The 25,784-nt window shown below is 46.1% G+C and overlaps 1 protein-coding gene across 5 annotated transcripts in view; it reads right to left on the bottom strand.

The window, feature by feature from the left end:
• Positions 1-25,784, bottom strand: part of LOC119464125 (rab-like protein 2A) — a 411,477-nt gene that overhangs the window by 70,012 nt on the left and 315,681 nt on the right. For 3 of the 5 annotated variants that reach the window (XM_037724963.2, XM_049656351.1, XM_049656350.1), the window contains exon 1: positions 812-1,120. The exons of the other annotated variants lie outside the window; for them this stretch is intronic. In XM_037724963.2, coding sequence (XP_037580891.1) covers positions 812-936 — 125 coding nt within the window. In that variant the 5' untranslated portion in view covers positions 937-1,120. Of the gene's footprint in view, positions 1-811; positions 1,121-25,784 lie in introns of those variants that run through there. 5 annotated transcript variants of the gene reach the window in all.

The raw sequence follows: 25,784 nt of genomic DNA, 5'->3' as shown, positions 1-25,784 counted from the left end.
AACATCGTAGAGTTGTGTGCCCAAATACAACGAAATAACCAGACTGCAGTGAGCACAAACACATGACAGCAGACACAGGACACAAGACAAGACAGCCTTTGGTACCCTTTGTTTGTGTACTCGCTCGTCTGTGGTCATTTCGTTGTTTTGAGCACACACTCTAGTATGTATTTGTTAGTTATTATCCATAAATATAGCTGCGAAGTTGTGCTGCGCATTCATTATAATTGATTATCTGAAAAAAAAAAACGGAGTGACTAACACGCATACGACGCTCAATTTGCACCTGAGCTTCGTAATAAATGCGCGTCACCCCGCTGATTCATAAAACATTACGAGGGTGATCAGTATAGGGATCAACGTATAAAATATGTAGACTACGCCAAGGTGAGAAGTGTAACGAGACATATCGAGATATAAATATATTAACGTATCTAGTATGAAAGTAAGGTTTTGGTTTTTCCTATGCGACCGGCTCAGTATATCACTTATGAGTTTGGCTAGAAGTGAGAAATGGAATAAATATCCAGAAAGTAGAAACAAAACAGAGAGATGAGCGTTAATTTAGAGTAGCGATGCCAAATCACTCACAAAGTACACATTGTTCAGCACACGTGACCAAAGCTTCCCTCCTGCGTGGTGTCACATTTTCTGTTGAACACTCCCGCAGATTTCAGCTGGCCATCACACTTGAAAAACGAACGCTGTCTTCCTTGGGCGATTACCTACGCGTAACATGTCAACGCGACACCTACTCTCCTTTCCGAAGAGGTTATGCCAGACAGAAACTAAGTATCGAAGAAGGACTCACTTTGATTTCCCCACAGCACTGTCGCCCAGGCAGATAACCTTGAGCTTCACGTGTCCGTCCACGTCATCTACGCCGTGCTCCAAGCCCTCCTCGGTGCCTCCAGCGTCCATCGCTCCGCCGGCCATTTTCCGAGATTGGCATGCGCGTCAACTGCCACGAAGACGACTACCGCGGCCGTATAGCCCGTGCTGCGCGAGCGCCACGCAAACAATCAATGATGAACAGCGAATAACGCAGCACGGCCGGTATAGAGACGCCACGAAGGGAACAAAAAATTAGGGACGCGTGACAGCGGGCAGTGGGGCGTGACGCCAGGTGTCCCGATCGACTGGCGCTATGGCAACGTCCCGAGTCCGGGGTCGGTGGTACTGGCGGCATGTTAGTGAGCGACATCTGGCGAGTGCGAGAAAAGTTTAACATGCGCAAGGCGTTGCCGGGATTGTAGAGCGGGAAATTCTGCACGCTTAGAAGATATATATGCGTTAAGAAGTCTAGAAGTACTGATCTGTTCGCTTTTCATAGTGCCGATGGATGAACGACTGCGTTGGATATTTACTGTGGCTGACTTGGCTATTTCTGTGAGAATCGTTACAGATAGATCGTACAATCTATTGTATGAACGTGAGGGTATGTAGTTTGGCAGTATCCACAGCACGAATCAGGAAGTCTTATTTAAAAAAATGAAGACCAGCTTACAGGTATTGGTAGCCGTAAGTTTCGCTTGAATAAGGTTCGCTCCGGTACTTCACTCGTACTAAACGTGCGCCCGTGTGTGTGCGTGTGTGTGTGTGTCTGTGTGTGTATGCGTGCCTATATGCGTTTGTGTATGTGTATATGCGTATATATATATATATATATATATATATATATATATATATATATATATATATATATAGTGAGAAAATAATTATGAAAAGAGAAATGAACGTAGACGAAAAGATAACTTGTCGCCGGCGGGAGCCAAACCCGCAACCTCGGCATTACGCGTGCGTGGCACTACCAATTGTGCTACGGCGACGGCCTTCAATTCGTCCCTTAACTTGGGTATTTATGTTTACTTGATCTAGCCCTAGGTGTGTTAGCCAGCGCCACTCAGAACCATGGTGGGCGGATGTGGAACATCTTTTTTTAAGATGTATGTCAGTTCACAATTGTTTGTTGTTGAAAAAAAAAATATTCTGCATTCATGGATGCAGAATTTTTTTGCTGCTGCAGCTCTTGCCGCAGGCTTCATGAAAAGCAACCGGCGGAACGTTGTCCACTCGCACGTCTTCGCTGTGTTACAAATTAAGAGCGGTCTCTCGTGCAATGTGACTGCGTAATATTTATCACCAATTACCCACTGCTTGGCGAGAAACATATTTAGCCACCTTTTGTAAAGACCTCATACACTTTTCATCAGCAATTTCTGACTATATGACGCAACCACCGTCTTCATTTATTGTTTTGTTTATCTCCCGTGAGTGCTATTACATGCATGGCTGTGGACATGTGGAGAAACTGTATTTCGTATTTTTATCTCCTCCCAGTAGTTCCGGAAACACCCTCAGGCTATGGGAGACCAACTTTTATTCGCCATACTCAATGAAGAGCTCTTTAATTTTGGCACAAAACTACCAAACTGGTTTTCTAAACAAAAAAAAAGTTCTGCAAATCATGCTTTTAACCTCCTGAAACACTTCATACTTATATACTGAATTCAAAGGTTGCGTCATCTAATCTCACTGTGGGCGTTCTCTTATAATTTAGATGCACCTAAAAAAATTGATACCGCTCATTCAACGCTTCGAGAACATTTGTTAATGTAACGTATACGCATAGCACAGGCCAAGTTGGAAGTGTTGAGACAACGTAAACATATCGGTCGCCAATGCTTACGCAAACGATGTAGGAGCAGCAGAAAACATTTTTCAGTGGCACTTGAACTTTTCAAAATATGTATTGGTTCACTACAAGCTCAGTCTGGAGCTGAAGTTCTGTGTCAATTCATCTTTAAATAATATGCCTCGAAAGCAGTGTTAGCGCTCTTCAAAATACGCTCGATTACATTTATGAGTGATGTCGTGTATCCGAAAGATTATATAGCTCTCTGCAATATTGTAATCGGAGTTGGGGACAATTAACTGCTCTTGTGTTCAATTCATAACACAACATAATGTTTGGCTGTGCGAGTTGTTAAGTATTTCTGAAAAAATAAGAAGTCATTGAGATATGTAGGCGCGTACAAAAGGGAACAACTGGGCTCGATGTCAATTCACTTTATTTACCAGGTAATATTTGATATCTTGCTTATTGAGCACAGCACTTGCAACCCTTTCTTTTTTTGTCATAAATTGGGCGCACGTATTATTTTGCACGCGTCTCACTCATTTCCCTATTAGAAACACAGACATTGCGCGATACCTGGAAACCAAATAGAGAAGGTCGTGGAAAATGCGCACCGCACGTCACTATCCGAACTAGCCGCGCTACATAACACCACACCCTGTGACGTGCCAGCGACTGCTTGACGCGTAAATTTCGTATCTTCATATCTTCCTAACCGTTTCCAATTGAAGCAAACCTATACGCACAACACCTGGTCGTGAGCAAACGAGAGCTTATTTTACAGCTGGAACGTTATACCAGGTGCATATCCTTCACGTGATTGGTGAAGCCATGACGTACTAAGATGTTGTGGCATGCCCACCGAGGGCATTACAATCAGTTCAGCACTGTTCGGACTTCGTAGAATCAATAAGCACTACGAATGCCCTCCATGCTGTGGTACAGCGACTACGCTGGTTCGGGCTTTTTCCTTCTAGCAAGATGGCGGCGACCGGCTTTTACCATGCTCCCGCTTTTGCGCGCGCTAGAAGTCAGCGCGCAAGCTCCCTGCCTTCCTTTCTTGCGCGCGCCCATTATTCCCCTATTAGCGTAGGGGAAAAGTGGAATAGTCATGGTAATAAAAAGAGTGATTTTAAAGCGAGGCTTGTATTGGCTTACAAGTTTCGGTGGTGTTCCAGTCACGCAAAAACTCACGTGTGGCGCATACCCGGATTGCATATGCGGGTGGGAGCCAGGGATATGCGCGTATGAGCCAGGGACTAGAAAGAAAGAAAGGTAGAAAGAAACAGCAGGTGCGGGAAAAGCTGCGCCAGCGCCAAATCACGTGATGCGCGCGGCCACTCAGGGTCGTTTGGTGTGTCCCGGGGAGGTAAAGGGAAGGAAAGGAGGTTGGCGCGCGCTCCGCCTTCCCTCGCCTCAGATCATTTTTGGCGTCCGGATGGGAAGGCACCGCGTGGGGGGTTTCGCCGAGAAGCAGGCTGCGTTTGAGCAGTGGCACCGCGAACTCGCTCGGGCAAGGGCTCGTCGCCCACGTGCTGATTCTAGCGTGAGGGCTTCCGAAGCCCAGGCGAAACGTCAGTAAGAGCCGCGGACCCCGAGTTGCGGGAGCACATTGTTGAGGTCAAACACATCAGCGTCGCATTGCCCTCCAGGAACCCGACAAGATTGGTGCACGCCTCGGCAACGCTAGCGCCAATTTCTCCGGTGCGACGGCCTGGTTTCAACGCGATTTTCGCAACCGGAACTTCGGAGCCAGCTGCAGTGCGTGTGACCGGTTCTGGTTTGAGCACAACGTGGTACTCGTCCTTACCCCCATTTCCTCGACATTGGAGGGGCTTCTGACTTTTTTTTTTTTTACAGCGAAGCTGTTTATGGGCAAGGGTCCATAGATTTTTCATGCGCGTAAGCGAAACCTCAGTTCCCGCGCGAGCGCGCTCGTGCCGCTGCTTGCGTGTTAGTCGTCGTGTTCTTCCACAGCTGGCTCCTCGGCGTCCTTCGGATATGCATTTTCAGTAGATTAGCTATCAATAGGCACCATTTTCAAGTTAAGTAGAGTCCCAGGTAGGTAATAAAGGTTTATCAAAGATCTGTCGCTATGCGACCCGCGTCGGCCATGCTTACGTTTGCACCACCCTCGGCGTTCCAAGCCCTTGTGTATCTAGTTTCCGTTTCTTCCGTTCTCTAGAAGCGCATGACATTTCGATGGCACCGCCATCGAAATGTCATGCGTGTCTAGTTTCCTCCGGCTTCTCGGGGTGGTGGTGCCGTCGCCCACGCGAATACATGTAAAAAAAATAGTTGCAGTGGCTTAGCTCGGCTATGCCAGGATATACGTAGCGTTAGCAATGGTTCAGCTGAAGGTCCAAGTCGCATTGGCGCTTTCGGTGAGTTTCACAGTATATTCAGTCGATCGGCGAGCCTTGACGTCATCGACGGCGTTTTGTTGTTGCTGCAGGGGTGGTCGGGCACGTCGCTCAGCCTCCTGGCGACGCCGCTTTGCTAGACGTTCGTCCCTTTGCTCCAGTGTCTCCGCAGCACGTTTAGCCTTCTTCTGTTCATTCCTCCTACGCTCAACCGCTAATTGCCAGGCAACTACTTCGGGATCCGATGAGTCAAGCTTCTCCGTTCTTCTGCGCTGTTGGGCAGCATTTGCGCTGTCCTTCTCCATGGCTATACCACACTGGCAAACGCCAGTCAGAAGCGCAGCGGCTCCAGCGCATTGTCAGACGGCGAATGCACAGCGAGCGCGCGCCGGCGCCAGTGCGTCTACCACGGCTACGACGTCACTGCTCTGGAATGCGCAGACCGGCGGCGGTGAGTCGCGCGCGGCGGCGGCGGAGTGCGCGAGAGGTGCCGGCAGCGGTGGCTCCGGTGCGCAAGCCGTGTGACATCACTGATCCTTGCGCATGCGCAGCACGGCTCTTAATGTGCCGCGCGAAACGGGCTTGGCTAGGCCAGTGTAGCTAACGCTACAAAATGTTGCAGTTTCGCCCGAAAGGCGAAGCATCAATTGTGATAGCAAATTAGTAGAGAGCTATTCGGAGTAGGGATAGTAGTTTTATCGGCTGCATAAACTTGGACACATTCACTTACAAACTGAATTAACAAACGTGGTGTCAGCGCGCACAAGCAAACATGAATAGATCACCCTCGATGACCGCAGACAAGCACTGTCAACGCTGGCAGCAAGCGCAGCCGCCGCAGTGAGCGAAGGTTCGTGCGGTCTATCGCTTCAATGGAAACTGAGCGGCGAATGCACGGCGCATACAAAGGTCAGAGCCGTGTGGAGATTGCTTGCAAGATACGGTGCGCGCGACAACACCGGCAGCCCGTACCGGCGCAAAGTAGAAGAACGCATTTGTTTGCAGAGTAGAAGTCCCCCCTCCCTCCCGCGCTGCCTTCCCGTTTTCCTCATTGCGATCGGGAGCTTGCATCGCCAGTTCCCCTTGGGCCCGGTTTCGAGATACGCATTTGGTGCCGCCGCACAGCGTCGCCCCCCCCCCCCTCCATCCCTCCCATAGCCCCACGGCGTTTCGCGCGACGGAAGTCGCGTTTGCTTTCCGCCGTGCGTTCGCTCTCCGTGATAGCGCACGTCCCCCGCGCGCTTTCACTGGCGCATATGGCGCGCGGCGACGATTTTATGGCCCTTGGACTTTATACGGAAACTCACGGCGAGTGCGACGACGACGGCGACGACGACGACAGCGACGACGACGGCGACGACGACGGCGACGCCGACGGCAGAAATCCGGTTGAAGTCGCCATATAATTGCTATCGCAATAAAATCAGAACGACAAGTTTCTGTTCGCCATCTTGAATTTCACTTCTCTTCTGTCGTCGTAATGAACAGGCCGCGTATAGTCCGGACTCCCGCGGAGCAACGCACCTACGTGCTAAACAGCTTCACTGGTCATCCACCTTCACAGAGTGGAATGACTCATGATATTTTTTAACAATGGAATTTTCTGATTGTGTGCTGAGACTCTAGACTTAAGACACGAATTTAAAATATGCATAGATTTAGCCTTTACGCGACATTTAAAGAACAAATATCTCGCTACGGGGGTGTCTTGCACTCACCGCAAATGATATTGGCTGAGGCGGCAGAGGAACGTATTATCTCTCAAGTTACTACTGAAGAAAAGTGAGTTGTAAAGGCTAGCATAGGATTGGTATTAGAAAAGCCCTTTTCTCTTTATTCGAAGGAACGCTGCAGTCATTTGCTAAACCAGAATGCAGGCAGCAGTCTGTTCAAGAAAGGAAAGGTTGGGAAGTCTTTTAAATACCAGCGACACGCCGGCAGTACAGGGTATGAATTCCTCTAAGTTAAAGTGGCTTGTTTCACTCGCTGTGACAACTGTGAGTTGTTCATGCGGAATAATTTTTAAAGCTAGCGTATCGAACGGTACTTTAAGTATCAGATGGAGCATGGACAATAATAAGGAGCATTGCCATTCCGTAAATCTTTCTTGCGGGCTTTGTACAAGCGCACAGGTGCTATTGCAGAAATAAATTCCAGCATCAACATAAGCAATACATATGCTTTTTCGATACAATATGTTTAGTACAGTCGTGTCGTCACTCCTACGAAACTGTTTCGCCGCTTTCACAAACGACCTCTGGGTCATTTGGGCTAAAGGCGGTTGTGGTACCAGCAATGGCTGAAGAGACAGCATAGTGTTACTTGTTGCCTTTGTGCGCTCCAGGTTTTTTTAGGGCTCTCAGTATTCGGGAACATGACGGCACTTCCCACGTCAGCTTTTTTGCTGCCTTTGATTTTAATCCGAGAAGCAACAAACTATTTTTTCCGACGCTCCACTATACTCCACATCAACCCCATGTGGCAAAAAAAATGGCTGTGGCTTAACTCACTTATGCCTGGGTGTGCGTAGCGAGAAGTACGGTTAATGTTATAGTTTAGCTTGGTGTTTCATTCCGTCATTGATCCGCGGCCCTGGCACGAGATGCCGAACTAGACGACGAACCATCCTCATCAGAATGCACTCGCCTGGCCGCTTCGTACTTATGACGCTTCTTGGGGCGTGCTGTCCGTTCTTCCTCCGTCTCCTCGGCTCGCTGCCTCCTCTTGGATTCGTTCCGACGACGAAACCTGGCTTCTTTCAGTCTCTACGACTCAGTTTTCATAGCTGCCGACGAATCCCACCGAGCCGCCCCTTCTGTATATACGATGCAACGCGGGCTCCTCCGGCGATGCAACGCCGGCAACGCCAATGCAACGCCGCGGTTGCTAGGCAACAGCTCAGCTCGTGGTTTCACCGGCTCCTCCACAGACGTCATGCCAGATGGCGCCACGAGCGGCGCTGCCAGCTGCGGCGGTTGCTAGGCAACGGCTCAGGTCGTGGTGCGGCCACCGACCACAGCGAAACGGTGACAATGCGGCCAATGTAGCTCTCGTTTTAAAAGACACGTTCTCCACGAGGCTACCCTTCCGTATACTTTGAACTGGCTCCGCTACAGACAGGAATGGTGATTTTAGACTGCACAACCCACTTCCGCGATTTGAGCCTTATGAGGCGAAATCGGTGATGCAGATATTTTTGCCTGCCTTCACCGACAATTCAACGAGGGAAGGCGTTAATACACGTCTGCAGAAGAGGGGTCTTTCACACGCGGGCTTTCGAGACGTAATGTTTCTGGACGGGCTCGCAGTAATCCGAACAGCAGTTCTACGCGTCTTAATTGCCATCCTCCGAGACACTGAACTTTTGACTTCTGGTAGAAAAGGCCCCACTGATACAGCAAAAGATGCTTAGGCAAAAAAGATGGTGGCGAAACATACTAGAAAAAACGTGCTTGTTGCTCTATAGTGCAACAGGCACGTGTTTTTTTTTTTTTTTTTTTTTTTTTTTTTTTTTTTTTTTTTTAGTGTTTCCACGTTAGCATATAGTTTTGCTGCAAATAGCAGGCATATTATTGTCTCTAAGCACAACCTTCCATCTTTTGCATCGTATAAGTCTGTCTCCTGCTTGTTGTCTGACAAGTTTTGAAAAACGAGTGTTTCATAATTGAACGTATAGAAAGTATTGGTTGGGGCTGAATATAGTTTTCAAAAAAATGAACGTATTGGACATAACCATTACAGGACAACAGAAAAAAAAGTTGCACAGAAACACTTTTCACATAGATGCGATGCTTTTAAACGTTCTCCAGGTGGAAAAATGTAGATTGAAGAGAGAGTAACCTTGAATCAGAGTGGTAAGGTGGGTAGCCGATTTGCGGCCATTGTGTCTCATGCATGTAGTTACAACAGAGGATGAAAAATGGTTGTGACACTGCGGTCCAGTAAATAGGTCAGCCCTTATATAAAATCTCCCTGAGTGAGGGGGAAACATCTAAGATATGTTGTGTGGTAAAGATGTTGGTTTTGTGAGACAGCAGGAAATTTCAGGCTCTAGTTGAGCAGCTACAATATGAAGGACCGTGTATATAGTGTATATAGTGGGAGGCCAACAAAAACAGAGTAGGAAGGACGTCACAGTTTGAGCATGAAGTAGAAATTACTTGCGCTCTTTGGCAACGTATGCTGCGCCCCGAAAAGAACGACGGAACGACTGGGACTAAACTGTCTCGTGCCCTTTGTCCGCGTTCTGCAGAGCATGCTTCTGTGTCTTCTTTTGTCCGGTGGCTCGGACGCGCTTAAATCTAAAACGTTGTCACCGGCGATCACACCTTTCTTTTCTTTGTTTGACGCCTCACTTTCCTAAGCTGCGTGACACCCTCTGCCACACTCGGATCTTTACAACGTTGCTTTCTCCAGCGCTTCTTTCTAGTGCTCACTTTCGTGCCATCATGTCGCATCTCGTGGCCGTTACACATTCGTCGGCCCGGATCACCCGGTTTATTGACCATTTGCCTTCACCCAAAAAGATCACATAAACGTGATGCCTGTGGCAGAAAGAATAATTATTTATCATTCTTCATAACTTCCTGATTATTGCACCATCAGACTCCTTATCACAGAAAATATGGTTAACTTGCTACAAAGTTCACCAAGTTTAATATTCTGGATGCAGTTTAACTTCTGGATGCAGAACGCGTCATACGAATCTCAAGTTTGCGGATTAATTGACCCAGTTAACTCCCTCTCTACTGGCCTATCACCGATGTCCCGTGTCCTGGTAAAAAAAGTGTCTCTACGGTCGATATTCGGCAAGGTTTGCTTAACCTGGCAACGGAGGAGACACAAAGAATGTCAGAGGCCTGCGCAGCACCCACAGCACAGTAACAGCGTAAGCTGGAGAAGCGGCTCTATAAGAGTTTAATTTTCTGCACCAAGCACTACAGGTTTTCCGTAGCAGTCTCTTCGCGTCGTCTCACGAGAACAATTTCAACCGTCCGCCCGGCGTCGAAGGCGAGATGTGACTTGCGCCACAACACATGGAGCTCTGCACAGCAGTCTGATGAGCCCGACGTTGCCTGGTTGCAGGCGCGCGCGTTGCTGTACGATTCACTCCTTCAACAGAGGTTCGTACCTTGCGAGGAGGCGCCATGACGTGTACCGAAGAGTAAACACAGGCATCCAGACTACATGGCGCACATCACATGCCTTGATCCGTGGCATGATGCGATGCTGTTGTTGTTGATTATGATGATGATGCTCTATTGACATCCGCTTCGAAACGGGATGGTGACAAATAGACACCTAGCCTACTTGAGTTAACCAGGTCCAGCTACATGCGACATGTAACTGCTACATGTCGGGACACCTGCTGAAATACAGTGCAACTGCAATGTAATGTTCGCACGTATCGACGCTACGTGGCGCGCATTTCACATCACATAAGAAATGGCACGGTACGATGCTAAATGATGGCAATGGTGATTTAATGGAATTCCGTTTGAAACGGGACGCTGAGAGTCACCTAGCTTGATTGGTTTCATCAGGTATGCAATACATGTTTTTTATTCTCGTATTTTATTGCGATAGCAATTATATGGGCACTCCTACTTGATTTCTGCCGTCGGCGTAGCAGTCGACGTGAGGTTCTGTCCAAGGGTGATAAGTCCAAGTCCAAGGGTGATAAAATTGTCGCCGCGCGCTCTATGCTGTATGCGCGCGTGAAAGCATGGGAGGGACGCGCGTTTTCAAGGGGAGCGATCGGACGGTGGAGAGCAAACGCGCTTTCGTCTGCTGAGCGAAAGGCCGTGGGAGCCTGGAAGGGAGGGAAGGGGCGAGGGTGACATTGTGCTGCCGTGCCAAATGCGTATCTTGCGACCGGGCGCAAACCCCTTGTGCCCGGTCGCAAGATACGCATTACTGGAATTACTGGAATCTCGCAGGCGAAAGGAGGAAAGCGGGACGGCAGCGCGGGAGGTGCTTCTGCTCTGCGCTGACTTTGAGCGGCGGTGGCCGGTCGCGCACACCGTATCTTGAAACGATCTGCAATGCGGCTCCTGCCTGTGTATGCGCTGTGCTTTCGCCGCTCAGTTTCTATTGAAGCGATAGACCGCACGAACCTTGGCTCGCTGCTGCAGGCGCAAATGCTTACGCAATTGTTTTGACAGCGGTTGTGTGCGGTCATCGGGTGTTATCAATTCATGTTTGCTTGTGCGCGCTGACACCATGATTGTTAATTCAATTAGTAAGCGAATGTGTCCAAGTTTGAACAGCCGATAAAACTGCTGTCCTTACTCCGTATCACTCTCTGCTAATTTGCTATCGCAATTGATGCTTCGCCTTTCGGGCGACACTGCGAATGTGTTTTTTTATATATACATCTCCATAATCTTTTTTTTTTTGTTCCTCAAGCCTTCTCTATCTACCTTGTACAACTACCTACGCAACAGCTACATGGCGTGTCACCTCGTGTATTAATATGCAACTGGGATATAATTTCTCCATGTAAAAACGACGCTATGCGGCACGCATCTCACATCGCATGACAAGAGGCACGCTAGGATGCTAACGATGATGATAATGGTGATGAAATTATTGGCATCCGCTTTGAGACAAAGCAGTGATAAAGAGTCACCTAGCCAGCTAATGATGATTATGATTTTTATTTATTGACATCCCATTTAAAACGCCGCGGGGACAATGCCACCTAACAAGATTGATTTAATCAGGTAGACAATATACAGGGTGTCCCAGCTATCACGCAGCACGATTTAAAAAAAGAGGAACGACGTCACGCGAAGCAAACCTTGTGCGTGTTGTTTCCAGTTCAGTGGAGTAGTGGCGAGTAATTTTTTCGTTACTGAGATTTATTAGCTAATTGTAAATAATTATCTATCTCGAGAAGTACTATCCTAGTTATCAAAGTGTCAATTAGAAAATTGTAGAGCAACATGAAAAACTCTCGATACAGCTATTTGTTCCTCAGTACGTGCTGCATAAAAGTGTTTTTCCGAGTGTGAAAGGAGCCCGCGAATACACGCAGAATTGCCGCGCGAGTGGTGTGACTACACTCGGAACTCTGATTGGCGGACGCGCAGGCGCCGCCAATCAGAGTAGCGCAGTATGTAGCCCAGTATGTAGCTCAGAGTAGCCAAGAAGCGCAGTATGTCCGTGGGTGGCGCGGAAGGTCTCGAAAGCGCCGTTTCAAACCATCGATAGATGGCTAACCATACCCAATGGGCGCGGTACGGAAAGAGTTAATCATTGTGATGCCAAAAGTGCAATATATTTAGCGAAATCAGATCAATTCTTTGAGGACGTGTTCGGAAGTTATTGATGCGGACTAAGCATGTGGATCGCGCGGGTTTACATTTTTGTGAGGTGCGAAGAAGTAAAAAAAGCGATAAAACAACTGAATCAACAGCTATAAGGCTAAATTGGTTTAGGCTAATAGATACTTCTTTGGCAACTTTGTTTGACTTATTTTTACGGTAATGCTTTGATTATTAGACGAAAAAGTTAGGGTCAAATTCTTCATAAATTTCGCACCGAAACCTTTCAGCCATCGTGATATCCGAGATTTATGAGTATTTGTTCGTGTTTGGTGGTTGTGGCTCAATAAAAGTTATTGAACCTTACTTAGTTCAGTGTTTGTTTTGTTTAGAAGAAAATGCACTACTACAATTTTAACGATAAGAAATTGATTGGCTAGGTGATGCGGCAAATTCAAAGCAGTGTCGCCACCCGACATTCCTTTTAGCGTGTTTTTTGTCTTGCCTAGCCTCGTCTAGCGCTAAGATTGGCTTTTTTGGTATTTTAAGAAGGTAAAATAGTAATAAAACTCAACATAATTTTCTCTTGAGTATCGGTTTACCATCGCACACTAGATACGCGATGGCATGCTTACTCTGCACGCGTGAGTACAAATTAGCCCTCCTGAACAGTTAATGAGGCTTCACCACTGAACATAGCTTCCACACTAAAGTTTGAGCCGCTTCTGCAGAGGCTGTACTCCACGGATCAAAATGCTTTCAAGTGAGATCAAGGCATGTTCGCAAAATGAAAGATACAAAAATGACAACGCCACATTTGCGCGAAAAAGAGTTCACAGACATTTAATACCTATTCTTCAGTACTTATGCGCTACACTTTGATGCGTTTCCGATTTTAATTCCATATGAGTTCTTGCAAACATCAGTGACATGGTTGATTTACGACCACTTAAAATGGTATAAAGGATGTATTCATTAATCTACGGGGAAATGAACATGCAATATATTTTTGGGACTCAAGCATGAATCTGGAACTCAATAATTAATAAGTTATCTTGATACTAACCTACCACGTCGATTCATAGAATATAAATAAATACTCCCACCACGAAATTACACATTTATTGTATATTTCGTGAATTACCTGCACTTAATTCTTTGTAGAATATGAGTAATACAGCCTATACTTTGTAGAGTAAGTATTATGGAGGTTTGGCAGTGGGCCAGTTGGTTAATTATACTAGAGTGTGCGAGCAAAAACAACGAAGGGACCAGACCGCAGCGTGCACCCAAACACGGGACACCGGACACAGGACATAATACAGGATAATTAACGCTCGGTGCCCTGTGTTTCTTACTTCACTCCACTCTGGTCTTTTCGTTGTTTTTGCCCATGCATTCTAGTAAAAATTTGTTATTTTTTATAACAAGAAATATTGCTTCGAAGTTGCCCACTTCTTCGTTGTACTTGATAGTTTTTGAAAATGGTGTGTCTAACACGCAGACGACGCTCAGTTTGCACCTGAGCTGGGTAATAACTGCGCGTCACGATGCTTCTTCATAATACGCTATGATGGGCATAAGTGCCCATGAACATATATACTATGTATATATGTTCATGCGCACATATATACTGTATATATATATATATATATATATATATATATATAAATGTTTATGTACATATATACTATGTATCTCAAGTATCTAGTAAGAACTTGAGATTTCGTTTTTCCTATGCGACCCACTCAGTATATCTATATCCCTTATGAACAAATAGAGAGAAAGTAGAAACGAATCAATGAGATCAGCGTTAATTCAGAACAGCGATGCCAAATCACTCGCAAAGTACACATTGTTCGGCACACGTGGCCGAAGCTTGCCTCCTGCGTGTTTTCACATTTTCCGTTGGATAGTGCGGCAAAGTTCAGCCGTCCATCGCACTTGAAAAAGTACCCTGTCTTCCTTGGGATACTATGCACGCGTAAGGCGGCAACACGACACGTACTCGCCTATCCGAAGAAATTATGCAAGAAACACCAAGAAACACCAAGAAACACCTCCGGCATCCATCACTCTGCCGGCCATTCTCTGAGATTAGCATGCGCGTCAACTGCCACGAAGACGACTACCGCGGCGTAACTCCGTGCTGCGCGAGCGCCGCGCAAACAATCAATGATGAACAGTGAAAAACGCAGCACGGCCGGTATAGCGACGCCGCGAAGGAAACGAAAAATTCAGAGCCCTTCCCTGTCGAGGAAATGAGAGTAAGCGAATCTTGTCGTTTGTTTCCTTGCTGTTCCTCGGAACCAATCGCACTGACGAGTACCATGTTGTGCTCAAAGTTAGGCAGAGAGGTATTATAATATAAATTCTTTGCAGCTGTCACCTTCTGTTGGAGAGAGCTCTACGCCTCTTCTATTTTAGTAGGATTTCCATGATTTTTTATTTAACCTTTTTTACCTTGTGTTTATTATGAATAACATCGCCTGTCATTCAAGGTGTATGTTTAAAAACTTTCTTATTGTTACTAGGGATGAATCTGTTTATGCAGTAGTGGCACATAATTTTGAAGCGATTCCAGAGGGAGCAGGCATCAGTGATGGTAAAATCAACAAGACAGTTTTACATGTGCTCTATAATGGACATGAGAATAATCTATCGGCATGAGAATAATCTTTGTATCTAAGCACTGAGGAATAGTCTTGCGCCATCTGTACAACTGGTAAGCTAATGCTCACCAGGCGGTGGTCGGAAAGTCCTTCAACACAAAGAAAATATTCCGAAAAATCCTGGTTAAGAAATACCAAGTCCAGAATTGAACTGCAAGTGCCCTGCACGCGTATAGGCTCGTATACCACCTGCTTCAGGTTTCAACGGAGAATAATATTTAAGAGAATGTTGATGTGCTTCATGTACGCGTTTCCAGTATTAAGGCGATCCCAATCGATGCTCGGTAAATAAAGTCACCCGTCAATATTATCTTATTATTTTTGTGCCTGATCATTTCATCCTCTAATTTTTGTAAGTGTTGGGGAATAGTATCCGGTGGTCTATATATATGGCGTAAACACTAAATCTGTGACCACAAGAGCTTATCTTGACGCGCAAGTATTCAATCCCAGGGATATCTTCCAAGAGATGGGCAAAAATGCCATTTTTGATAAGGATGGCAACACCACCACCCCTAGTGCGCCTGGCTTTTCGGAATACTGTATAAAGGAAGAAGGAAATATATCGTCACTTATTTCATCGTATAGCCAAGTCTCAGTTAGGGCAGTAATATGAGGATCATGCTTCAGTAATAAAATTTCCCGCGCATCAGTTTATTTTTAATACTGCGGGGAATTAACATTAATCAGTCTGAGCTGCTTATGTGGCTCTTGGGCCGCGCGTCAATCCTCTGAGTTTCAGGAAGTATTTAGTTCTTTCGTTGTGTGAGTTCAAAGGGAGCTTTGGGAATTTGTACGCGTCTGCTTAGGCATTCATCCCAATAAAAGTATCCCTGCCAATCTGCAGCCTATCACGGATCAATGAAGCTATTTTTTTAGCAGCCTGTCTTCTTTGCAGCTGTCCCCGAGGAGTTTTCTTTTTTTTCAGCGTGGATGGGGAATAATCGTTCTGAGTGTAAATGTCAGACCCTTTGAGTTTCTTGCAGTTTGCAAAAATTGCCTTCTTTTCACTCTAATCCTGAAGGTAAATTATGATCGATCGGTTTCCTTTGTTTTTTCTTCCTAGCCTGTGTATTCGACCAATAGACTCACATTTCACGCCCAGCTTGTCTTGGAATACTTCCTTGACAATCTTTTCCCTCATCATAAATTTGGTTTCGTCAGCGAACTGCTTTATCCCGTAAATAATCACATTGGAACGCCTGTTATGGTCCTCCAAATTGGTAAATTTTATTTTCTGAAAAGTCATCACTTTCTCTAAAGATTTCAGCGTTGTCTCTACTTGACCGGCCTGAACCAGGGCTGCAAGAGAATTAGGCTGTTTAGTTTGCGCGTCCTTTAGAGTACGTTGCAAGCTAGCAAGTACACTGTTTATGTCGCATAACTGCACTTTCATTGCAGTTACATCTGTAAGTATAGCTTTTTGGCCTTCAAGAAGTTGTTCATAGAGTTCCTTCTGTGTCGGTCCAGGATTTGTTTCTATATCGCCACAAAGAAGTAACTTTCACACTATTAAACACTCATAAACAAGGCTAATACACCGTTGGGGGCACGGTAGGACCACAATGCAACAATGGTCACTGCTAATTCTGCTAAATATCACAGAGGGACCAACCTGCACAACGAAGAGCAGGTGCCTGGTCAGCATTGATGCAGGGCTGGGTCCGCCGTGCCCACTCTGGAAGAATTATCAGGCATTGCCTGGCATACTATTGGCCTTAGTGAGGTTAGAAGAACTCGTGAGGCTTATCAGTGCTGACTAACGACCACGTCCTCTACTACAGAGGTCTTCCAGATAAGAGAGAATTGAGGGTAGGATTTTTAGTCCATAAAGACATAGCGGGCAACATTGATGAATTCTACAGCATTAATGAGAGGGTAGCAATTGTCTTAATAAAGATGAATAGGAGGTATAGAATGAACGTAGTACAAGCCTACACCCCAACCTCCAGTCACGATGATGAAGGAATAGAACAGTTCTATGAAGATGTTGAATGAGCAATGACAAAGGTGCAAACTCAGTATACTGTAGTCATAGGTGACGTCAATATAACAGTGACGAAAAAGCACGCTTGTGAGCAAGCAATCGGCAACTACGGCATTGGTTCTAGGAACACTAGAGGTGAGATGTTGGTAGAATTCACGGAAAGGAATAGGCTCCGAATAATGAATACCTTCTTCAGGAAGCGCAGCAACAGGAAATGAACCTGGAAAATCCCTAAAGGAGAAGCTAGGAATGAAATAGATTTCATACTCTCTGCCAATCCCAGCATAGTGCAGGATGTAGAAATGTTAGGTAGGGTAAAGTGCAGTTACCCTAGGTTAGTGAGGTTTGGGATTTATCTCAATTTGAAGAGAGAAAGAATACAATTAGTCAAGAAGAAACAGCACCGTAGAGGCTTGGGCTAGTCCGTACGTACTCGATAGGGGAACAGCGCAAAAAAACACTAGCAAAAAGGGAGATACACACCGGCGCTGACTAACGAATGTGTGTTCCTTTCTGAATAAAGAACTCAGTCGTCAGTCAGCGCTGGTGTATGCCTCCCTTCTTGTCTGTCGTGTTTTTTTTTTTTTTTTTTTTTTTTTGCGCTGTTCCCCTATCGAAGAAGAAACAGGCCAGCCAAAACGCAGTAAGGGGACCCATTTAGGCTCATGCTCGCAAACAAATATGCAGCTTTAGAACAGGAAAATAAAAACAACATAGAGAATAATTTTAATGAGTTAAACCGTAACTAGGTTGATTTCAGAAGCAGCAATTGCAGTGGGAAGTAAGGCCCCAATTCAACTAGTAGGTAAGCTCTCCCAAGTAACAAAGGACCTAATAAAGAAGCGACAAAACATGAAAGTGTCGCACTCGAGAGGCTAAATAGAATTCACTGAACTGTCCAAACTTATCGACAAGAAGACAGTAAGGGAGATATGAAATTATAGCGTGGAAAAAATTGAGGAAGCAGTAAAATATGACGCAGCATGAAATCAGTGAGAAGAAAACTAGGCATAAGACAATGCAAAATGTATGCACTGAAAGATAAGCAGAGTAATATCATCAGCGATTTCGATGACATAGTAAAAGCAGCGGAAGAATTTCTATACAGACCTGTACAGTCCCCAGATCAGTCAAGCTACTTTCATTCGAAGTAGTGACAACAGGATACAGAGGCTCCTCCCTCTATAACTAGCGATGAAGTTAGAAGGGCCTTGAAAGACATGACCAGGAGAAAAGCTGCTGGAAAAGATGGAATAACAGTAGATTTCATCAAAGATGGAGGAGATATCATGCTTGAAAAGCTTGCGGCCCTTTATAAGCAATCCCTCATGACTTCAAGTGTACCAGAGAGCTGGAAGAACGCCAACAGTATGCTCATCGACAAGAAGGAAGCGTTAAAGAATTGCATATTTATAGACTCATTAGCTTGCTTTTAGTATTGTATCAAATAATGACCAAGATAAGTTCCAATAGAATCAGGGCAACACTTGACTTCAGACAACCACGAGAACGTGCTGGCTTTAGGAAAGAATATTCTACGATGGATCATATCCATGCCATCAATCAGGTAATAGAGAAATCTGCGGAGTACAATCAACCTCTCTATATGGCTTTAATAGATTATGAAAAAGCATTTGATTCAGTAGAGATACCAGCTGTCATAGAGGCATTGCATAATCAAGGAGTACATTAGGCATACGTGAATGTCTTGGCAAATGTCTACAAGGATTGCACTGCAACCTCGGTTCTCCACAAGAAAAGTAGAAAGTTACCTTTCAGGAAAAGGGTCAGGCAACGAGACACAATCTCCCCAATGCTATTCACTGCATCCTTAGAAGAAGTATTCAAGCTCTTAGACTGAGAAGGCTTAGGAGTGAGGATCAACGGCGAATATCTCATAAACCTTCGGTTTGCAGATGACAATGTCATTCACCAACAATGGGCACGAATTAGAACAAACGATTGAGGACCTTAACCGGGAAAGTGCAATAGTGGGGTTGAAGATTAATATGCAGAAGACAAAGGTAACGTTCAATGGGAACAAGAATTCAGGATCGGCAGTCAGCCTCTAGAGTTTATAGTTTATCTAGGTCAATTACTCACAGGGCCTGATCATGACAAGAAAATTTATAGAAGAATTCTTCTTCTTTTGGGGATTTTACGTGCCGAAACCAGTTCTGATTATCAGACACGCAGTAGTGTAGGGCTCCGAAACAATTTTGACCACCTGGTGTAAGAATACCAGGTGCACTACAACGCAAGCACACGGGCGTTTTTGCATTTCGCCTCCATCGAAATGCGGCCGCCGCGGCCGGGATTGATTGGAGGTTAACAAAGAAGCTAGCTAACAAAGAGAGAGGAAGAGAGTGGTGTGGATCAGAGAGCAAACAGGGCTACCCGATATTCCAGTTGACATTAAAAGGAAAAAATGGAGCTGGGCAGGCCATGTAATTCGTAGGGTTGATAACCACTGGACCATCAAAGTTACAGAATGGATACCAAGAGAAGGGAAGCGCAGTCGAGGACGGCAGAAAACTAGGTGGTGTGATGAAGTTAGGAAATTTGCAGACGCAAGTTGGAATCAGCTAGCGCTAGACAGGGGTAATTAGAGATCGCAAGGAGAGGCCTTTGTCCTGCAGTGGACATAAATATAGGCTGATGATGATGATGATGATGATGATGATGATGATGATGAAATTTTATAAATCGCCTGTGGCAGGTAGCATAATCCTTATCGTTGAGCTGGGTTATTCGATGAGGCGGACATTGGCAGCACGAGAAATCGAAACGCATATTCAACTAATTAACAAACATTCACTAAATATATTAGTGAATTTTTAATTGTAATTAAATTGTAAACGTGTAAATAATCAAAATATGCCTGGCAAGCTCACCGGCTACAATTCGTAAATTGCGATAGGTGTCGTAAAGTAATTAACTAAGAAGTTCTTTAGTCGATGTTTGTTAATTAGTTGAACACGTGTTTTGATTTCTCAGGCTACTAATGTCCGCCTCTTCGAAAAACCCAGCTCAACGATACAAATTATGCTACCTGTCACAGGAGATTTTTAAAAAATCCGTAAAGCTTAATTTTCAACGCCCGGTATAGTATTCTATGTTGGTGTGATTAGACAAAAATTGACAATATAACGAATACCGTAGTCATTTCTGAGGTAGGATACCTCTCGGGTAGGAATGCCGGACTTAGCTCGTATATTTATTTTTTTATTGTGGTGAGGCGTAGACTGTACACTTCTCGTACCTTGTTATTTGTTGTCTCGATATGCTCCATGTTTCATGTTTCTATATATATGTATACGTTTCGTACTTTGCCCCGACGTTTCCGAGGTTTACATCTTGTGCTACCTTTCCCGTTTCCTTTCGCACATTTGTGACGACAGACAGACAGACAGTGAACTTTATGGAGGTCCGGAGGGACTAGCCGGCGGAGACCCGCATTTTAGACGAGATTCTAGTTCATACCTGTTGCTGATATTTTTTTCGTTGTGGATATCTCAAACTACCGATTCTGGTTTATATCTGATGTTTATAGTTGTAATTACACTCCGTATTCTTGTTCTAGTAATTCTTGCTTCTATCAGTTGTATAGACGATTTGTCATTTGCTTCTATGAATGATTTCCATTTTTTCTTGCTCTGTACTGTTGACAAATTTGTTTTAGGAGGTTGATAGATCCTCAAGCCATTCGGCGTGGCTTTTCTCTCAACCCCTTCCATTTATTTTGTGTGAATGGACAACAAAAGGTTTTGTTTTAGTTCCTTTGATTTATGAATGAATGTCCAGTTTGTCAGTTTTCCTATATTCTCTGAGGTGTATATTTTACTACAAGATTAATGCATTGTTTTCAAATATCGGCAGGCCCAGTCAGGCGCAATGCCGTTTTTTTTTAATTTCGTTGCAAGTGCACAGTTGGAGACTTAGGAAACGCGAAAGAGCCTAAGTACGTGGTTGACATTGTAATTAGCCTCATAGAACATATTGGTGCCACTGAAGAAAAGCATAAAAGCTCAAGTGAGAATCGAGGAACCTTTTTGTTATTTTTTTAAAGACTCGTGCATTTAATTTACTAGCTAAGCGACTTTCCCAGTAGTCGAAGGAACGCCGCCGTCGTTCGGTACAGTAAAAGGTTTAGGAAGTCATCATGTATGAGGCGGAAAGGCTGCAGAGTCCTCCTTAATATCAGTGACATGCAGGTCATCCAATTGAATTCTTACAATGTCACGTCTGTCGTCACGCGGGGAGGCCTTTGGGTGGTTAGTTCGAACGGAAACGTTGGAACTATTCTAACCAGAAGGATTCCTTGTCGTTTGCTTGCGTGGCGTTTGGCCGAATGAAGCCGGTAATTTTTGTACTGCCCGGGTTTCAAAAGAGTACTTGTAAGCAAAACGCCAAGAGGACAACAGGCACACGGTGGGTCGTGTGTGTCTGTGTAAACTTTATTTAAAGAGGTCCGGAGGCTCGTCTTAAGCCGAGGCGGGCCGCTCCCACGTTGGCACTGTCAGGCCAAGCCCTTCAGCGACATCATGGGCCCTCTGGACAGCCCTTAGTTGGTCTTGAAGCAATGGGCTTTGTATTCTTTTTTTCCATCGAGTCCATTCTTCCAAGAGGCTGGGAAGAGTTGCGGGGCATTCCGCGAGCATATTGTCGCGGGCGAAACAACAGAGCCAGCAAGAAGTCCCCGTCTTTACTGGAACCAGACCAAAAAAAAAGAACGCTCTCTTCTTCTTCCAACCCCCAAGCGAGTACGTGCCACAGCAGATGGCTCATATTTGACGGCATGTGTCATTACCCCCTCTCTTAAAGAAGCATCGTCTCGATGCTGTAAATGAGGGTAAAAAATATATAAAAAATGAGGTTGACCATATAAATGACAACTACGGCGATGTCGGCAGAAATAATCTTAGTACTGTCGGAAAATAAAGAAAAATCGGAACGATCGTCGTCGGGTCCTTGCGTCGAGGGAGGTTCTTGTAATGGTCGTTGGAAAGCGACTTCACCCCCAGAAGTCGCGGTTCCTAGTTTCCCCTGTGGGGGACTCGGTGAGCGGTTCCTTAGGGGAGCGTAAGACGACGAGGGCAGGCTAGGTGACACGGACCGGCGAGGGGATGGTGATCGCGATTGGCGGCGCTGAACAATCGATGAAATTTGCTGGCCCGTCAGATACGCTTCGATTTCGCGGGGACGCTCACCGTAACGTGGGCACCGCGCGCCGGGATGAAAGCCGCGGAGACCTAGCTGGCGGTACTGGCAGTCGCGGTACACGTGACCCGCTTCGCCACAGTGGTAGCATAGCGGACGGTTATCCGACGAGCGCCATACACTTGCCTTAGTAGCGCTCTGTCTTGAGTGATCAGGTGGTCGATACGTACGTATGCTCGGGTACCTTGAGCCGGATAGCGGATGCGAAGAGGTGTCCGGGAGCAGATGTGTAGCCTGGTCCACTGTACGCATGATGGCATCTGTAGATGGTGGTGCAGGAGCCCTCAATGCCACTGCATAGGTTAGCACAGGGACCGTAGGTCTAGGTGGCGCGAGTGGTTGCACCGCCTGTCTGATTTCACTCCGGATGACGTCCGAAAGTGCTGTCATGGGTGGTTGGGGTCCCACTGGTGACACTGCTTGGAGTTGCCGCAGTTCGTCACGCACAACGCTTCGTATGAAGTCTGCGAGGGCCTGCTTCTCGCTGTCGAACCAAAGGGAGCACGCAGTAGCCGTGATGTCGTGGCGTTCGTACTGTGACGACCGCTGCTGGAGATTACGCTCCATCGTGGTTGCCTCACTCACGAACTCGGCCACAGTTGTTGGTGGATTGCGTACGAATCCGGCGAAAAGCTGTTCCTTGACTCCACGCATTAAATGTCGCACCTTCTTTTCTTCGGGCATTGCAGGGTCTGCGCATCTGAAAAGATGAAGCATGTCCTCGACAAACATCGAGACTCTCTCGTTGGGCCGCTGGTTCCTAGAAAAGATGGCTTGTTCAGCTCTCTCCTTTCTTTCGGCGTTGCGGTACGCATCGCGGAGCTGTCAGCTAAACTCGTGCCATGTCGCAAAGGAACCCTCACGGTTCTCATACCATGTCTTCGCAGAGTCTTCTAGCGCGAAGTAAACTCTCCGCAGCTTGCGAACATCATCCCACTCGTTGATGCTGGTAACCCGATCGAAGTGGTCCAGCCAGTCTTCAACATCTTCAAAAGTGTCTCCGTGGAATGGTCTGGGCGTCTGTGGCGCATGAAAAACATGCGGGAGAGAATACTGGGCATCGTGGGTTTGGCTCGCCTGGTTTGTAGTGGTCGTTGACATTGTTGTTTCTAGTCTCGACGACAAGGGAACGAATTCGATTGGTAGTCCTTGTAGGCGGCGGCTGCTTCTTGCTGTGGGAGCTGTGGCTGTCTGGGAGGTGCTAGCAGTGACGGCGAAAACTTGGGAGCGAAGGTGCATTTACCCAGCACCTCCACCAGTAATGTCGCGGGCGAAACAACAGAGCCAGCTAGAAGTCCCCGTCTTTACTGGAACCAGACCAAAAAAAAAGAACGTTCGCTGCTTCTTCCAACCCCCAAGCGAGTACGTGCCACAGCAGATGACTCATATTTGACGGCATGTGCCAATATGTTTGATTTCAATGATGCCATGACAATCATTACATTCCATCCTAATCTCCCTCTCTGGATATATTTTGTTAATGTGGTACGGCGTGGAATATGTACCCGTTTGCAATAAGCGCAGCGAGACTGCCTGAGCCCTGTTTAGCTTTGAGTGTGGCAATGGGAATTTGCCTGCGTCCTAGATAGTAGTGTTTGGTTATCTCATTATAAGTTATTAAATGATCTCTATATTCCCTGGCCTGATGGTGAAAGGCTCGGTTATGACTGTCACGGTTAGCAAGTCCTCGTGCCAAGTCATGCGCAACCTCGTTGAGGTTTACCCGAGTCTCGTCCACTTTCCCCATATGTGCAGGAAACCATCGGATTTCTGTTCTCCTAATCCTAATGTTTTCAAATAGTTTTGCTGCAACTCCAGCTACGTAGCATTTATCAAAACTTTTTATAGCGGCTTTTGAATCACTGTAAATGAAGGCCCACTTATTACTCCTGATGGCTAGAGCAATTGCCACTTGTTCTGCCACCATGGGTTCCTTGGTAAAAATAGTGATAGCGTCTTGCACCTTTCCTTGCGAATTTGATACAATGGCCGTATAGGCTTCTTTACCTTTCACCCAGGCAGCATCAACTATAGCTGCCAGTTGGTTCTGCTGTTCTATCTCCTGCAAGAGTGCTTTAGCTCTTGCCTTTCTCCTTTTGATATTATATTCTGGATGCATGTTTCTGGAAGAGGGTTGGTTCTGATCCTATCCCTAACTTCAGTATTTAATTACACTTCAGCCTCTATTGGGCTCCTTGATCTATTAGGTTCTACACCTATTATCTGTAATACCTTTCTGCCTGCTCGTGTTTTTTTTTTCAATCTTTCGTGTTGCGCTAGCTGTTGCGCCTCAGCGATTTCTTCCATTGTGTTGTGGACTCCTAGACTCATGAGGTTGTCAGTTGCAGCGGTACTCGGTATCCCTAGGGGTATTTTAACAAATTTCCTGATCATCACATTGAGTTTGTGAAGTTCTGCCTGTTTCCATTTGAATAATCCGGCTACGTAAGTGAAGTGACACAAAGCAAAAGAATGTATTAGCCTCAAAGCACTGTCTTCCCCCAAGCCTCTGTGTCTGTTGGAAATTCTCCTTAGTAACCTAATGACTTCATCTGTTTTGTTCGAGATATGCTGTATTGTACTATAATTGGCATTGTTTTCCTCTATGTGATAACCAAGAACCTTGATTTTTCCAACTAGCCTGATTGCGGTTCCTTCATGAGTGTATAGGCACACTCTTGGCTCCTCTTCCGGAATGTTGCCTCTTGGTTTACGACCTTTTCTGCGATGTTTAATGACCAAGAGTTCCGACTTGGCTGCCGAGCATTTCAGCCCCATGTCTTTCAGTGTGTTCTCCACAACATATACACTTTCTTGTAGTCTGGTCTCTGTCTCTCCTACATTACCCTTGGCACTCCAAAGGGTCGTACTAAAATTAATTTTCTTCCGGTTTAAGTTTCGGCTCGGCGAACACTGCTCGGTTCCTGTTCAACTTCAGAAAAAATGTTATGGTGGAAATCGGTTTGAACTTAACTGCCAGTTCGCATAACCTAATATTAATGGTGAAAAAAAATTAGTAGCCCCTCCGCTGTCGAGTAAATGGGGGTAAGCGAAGCTTGTCGAATGTTTCTTTGGTGTTCTTCGGAATCAATTGCACTGACGAGTACCACGTTGTGCTCGAACCAGAACCGGTCACACGCACTGCAGCTAGCTCCGAAGTGTCATGTATGCGATAGCGCCACGTTTTGTTGATAAGAGCGGCCAGCTAAGCTGCCCAGTAATCATGTGACCCGACTGCGATAACTATAAAGCTGGCATGTCTCGGCTGCCTCCCCGCTCACTGTTCACTTCCGTCGTACTCGCGGCACTATGTAGCAATAAAGTGCTTGCTACTGTTCTACGTTTGTCTCCGGGCTTTGGACGTAACACGAAGTTCCGGTTGAGAAAATCGCCTTGAAAGCAGGCCGTCGCACCGGGGAAATTGGCACTAGCGTTGCCGAGGAGTGCACCACCGTTGTCGGGGCCCGCAGGGGCGTCTGCGTCAGCAGGCGTTTGGTGTGTTGCGACACCACGGACCCGAGCACACGAGGGCTGGACCCTCCCGCGTCTAACCGTGCGCGGCTTAGCCGTGTCCGGGGAAAGGGGGATCCTGGGGGTTGAGCCAACGCTGAGTGTTTGGACCTTTAAGGCCCCTCG

This window comes from Dermacentor silvarum, chromosome 9 (assembly GCF_013339745.2).
Source record: "Dermacentor silvarum isolate Dsil-2018 chromosome 9, BIME_Dsil_1.4, whole genome shotgun sequence".
Classification (NCBI taxonomy): domain Eukaryota; kingdom Metazoa; phylum Arthropoda; class Arachnida; order Ixodida; family Ixodidae; genus Dermacentor; species Dermacentor silvarum.
This window is presented reverse-complemented; position numbering and strand designations above follow the sequence as displayed.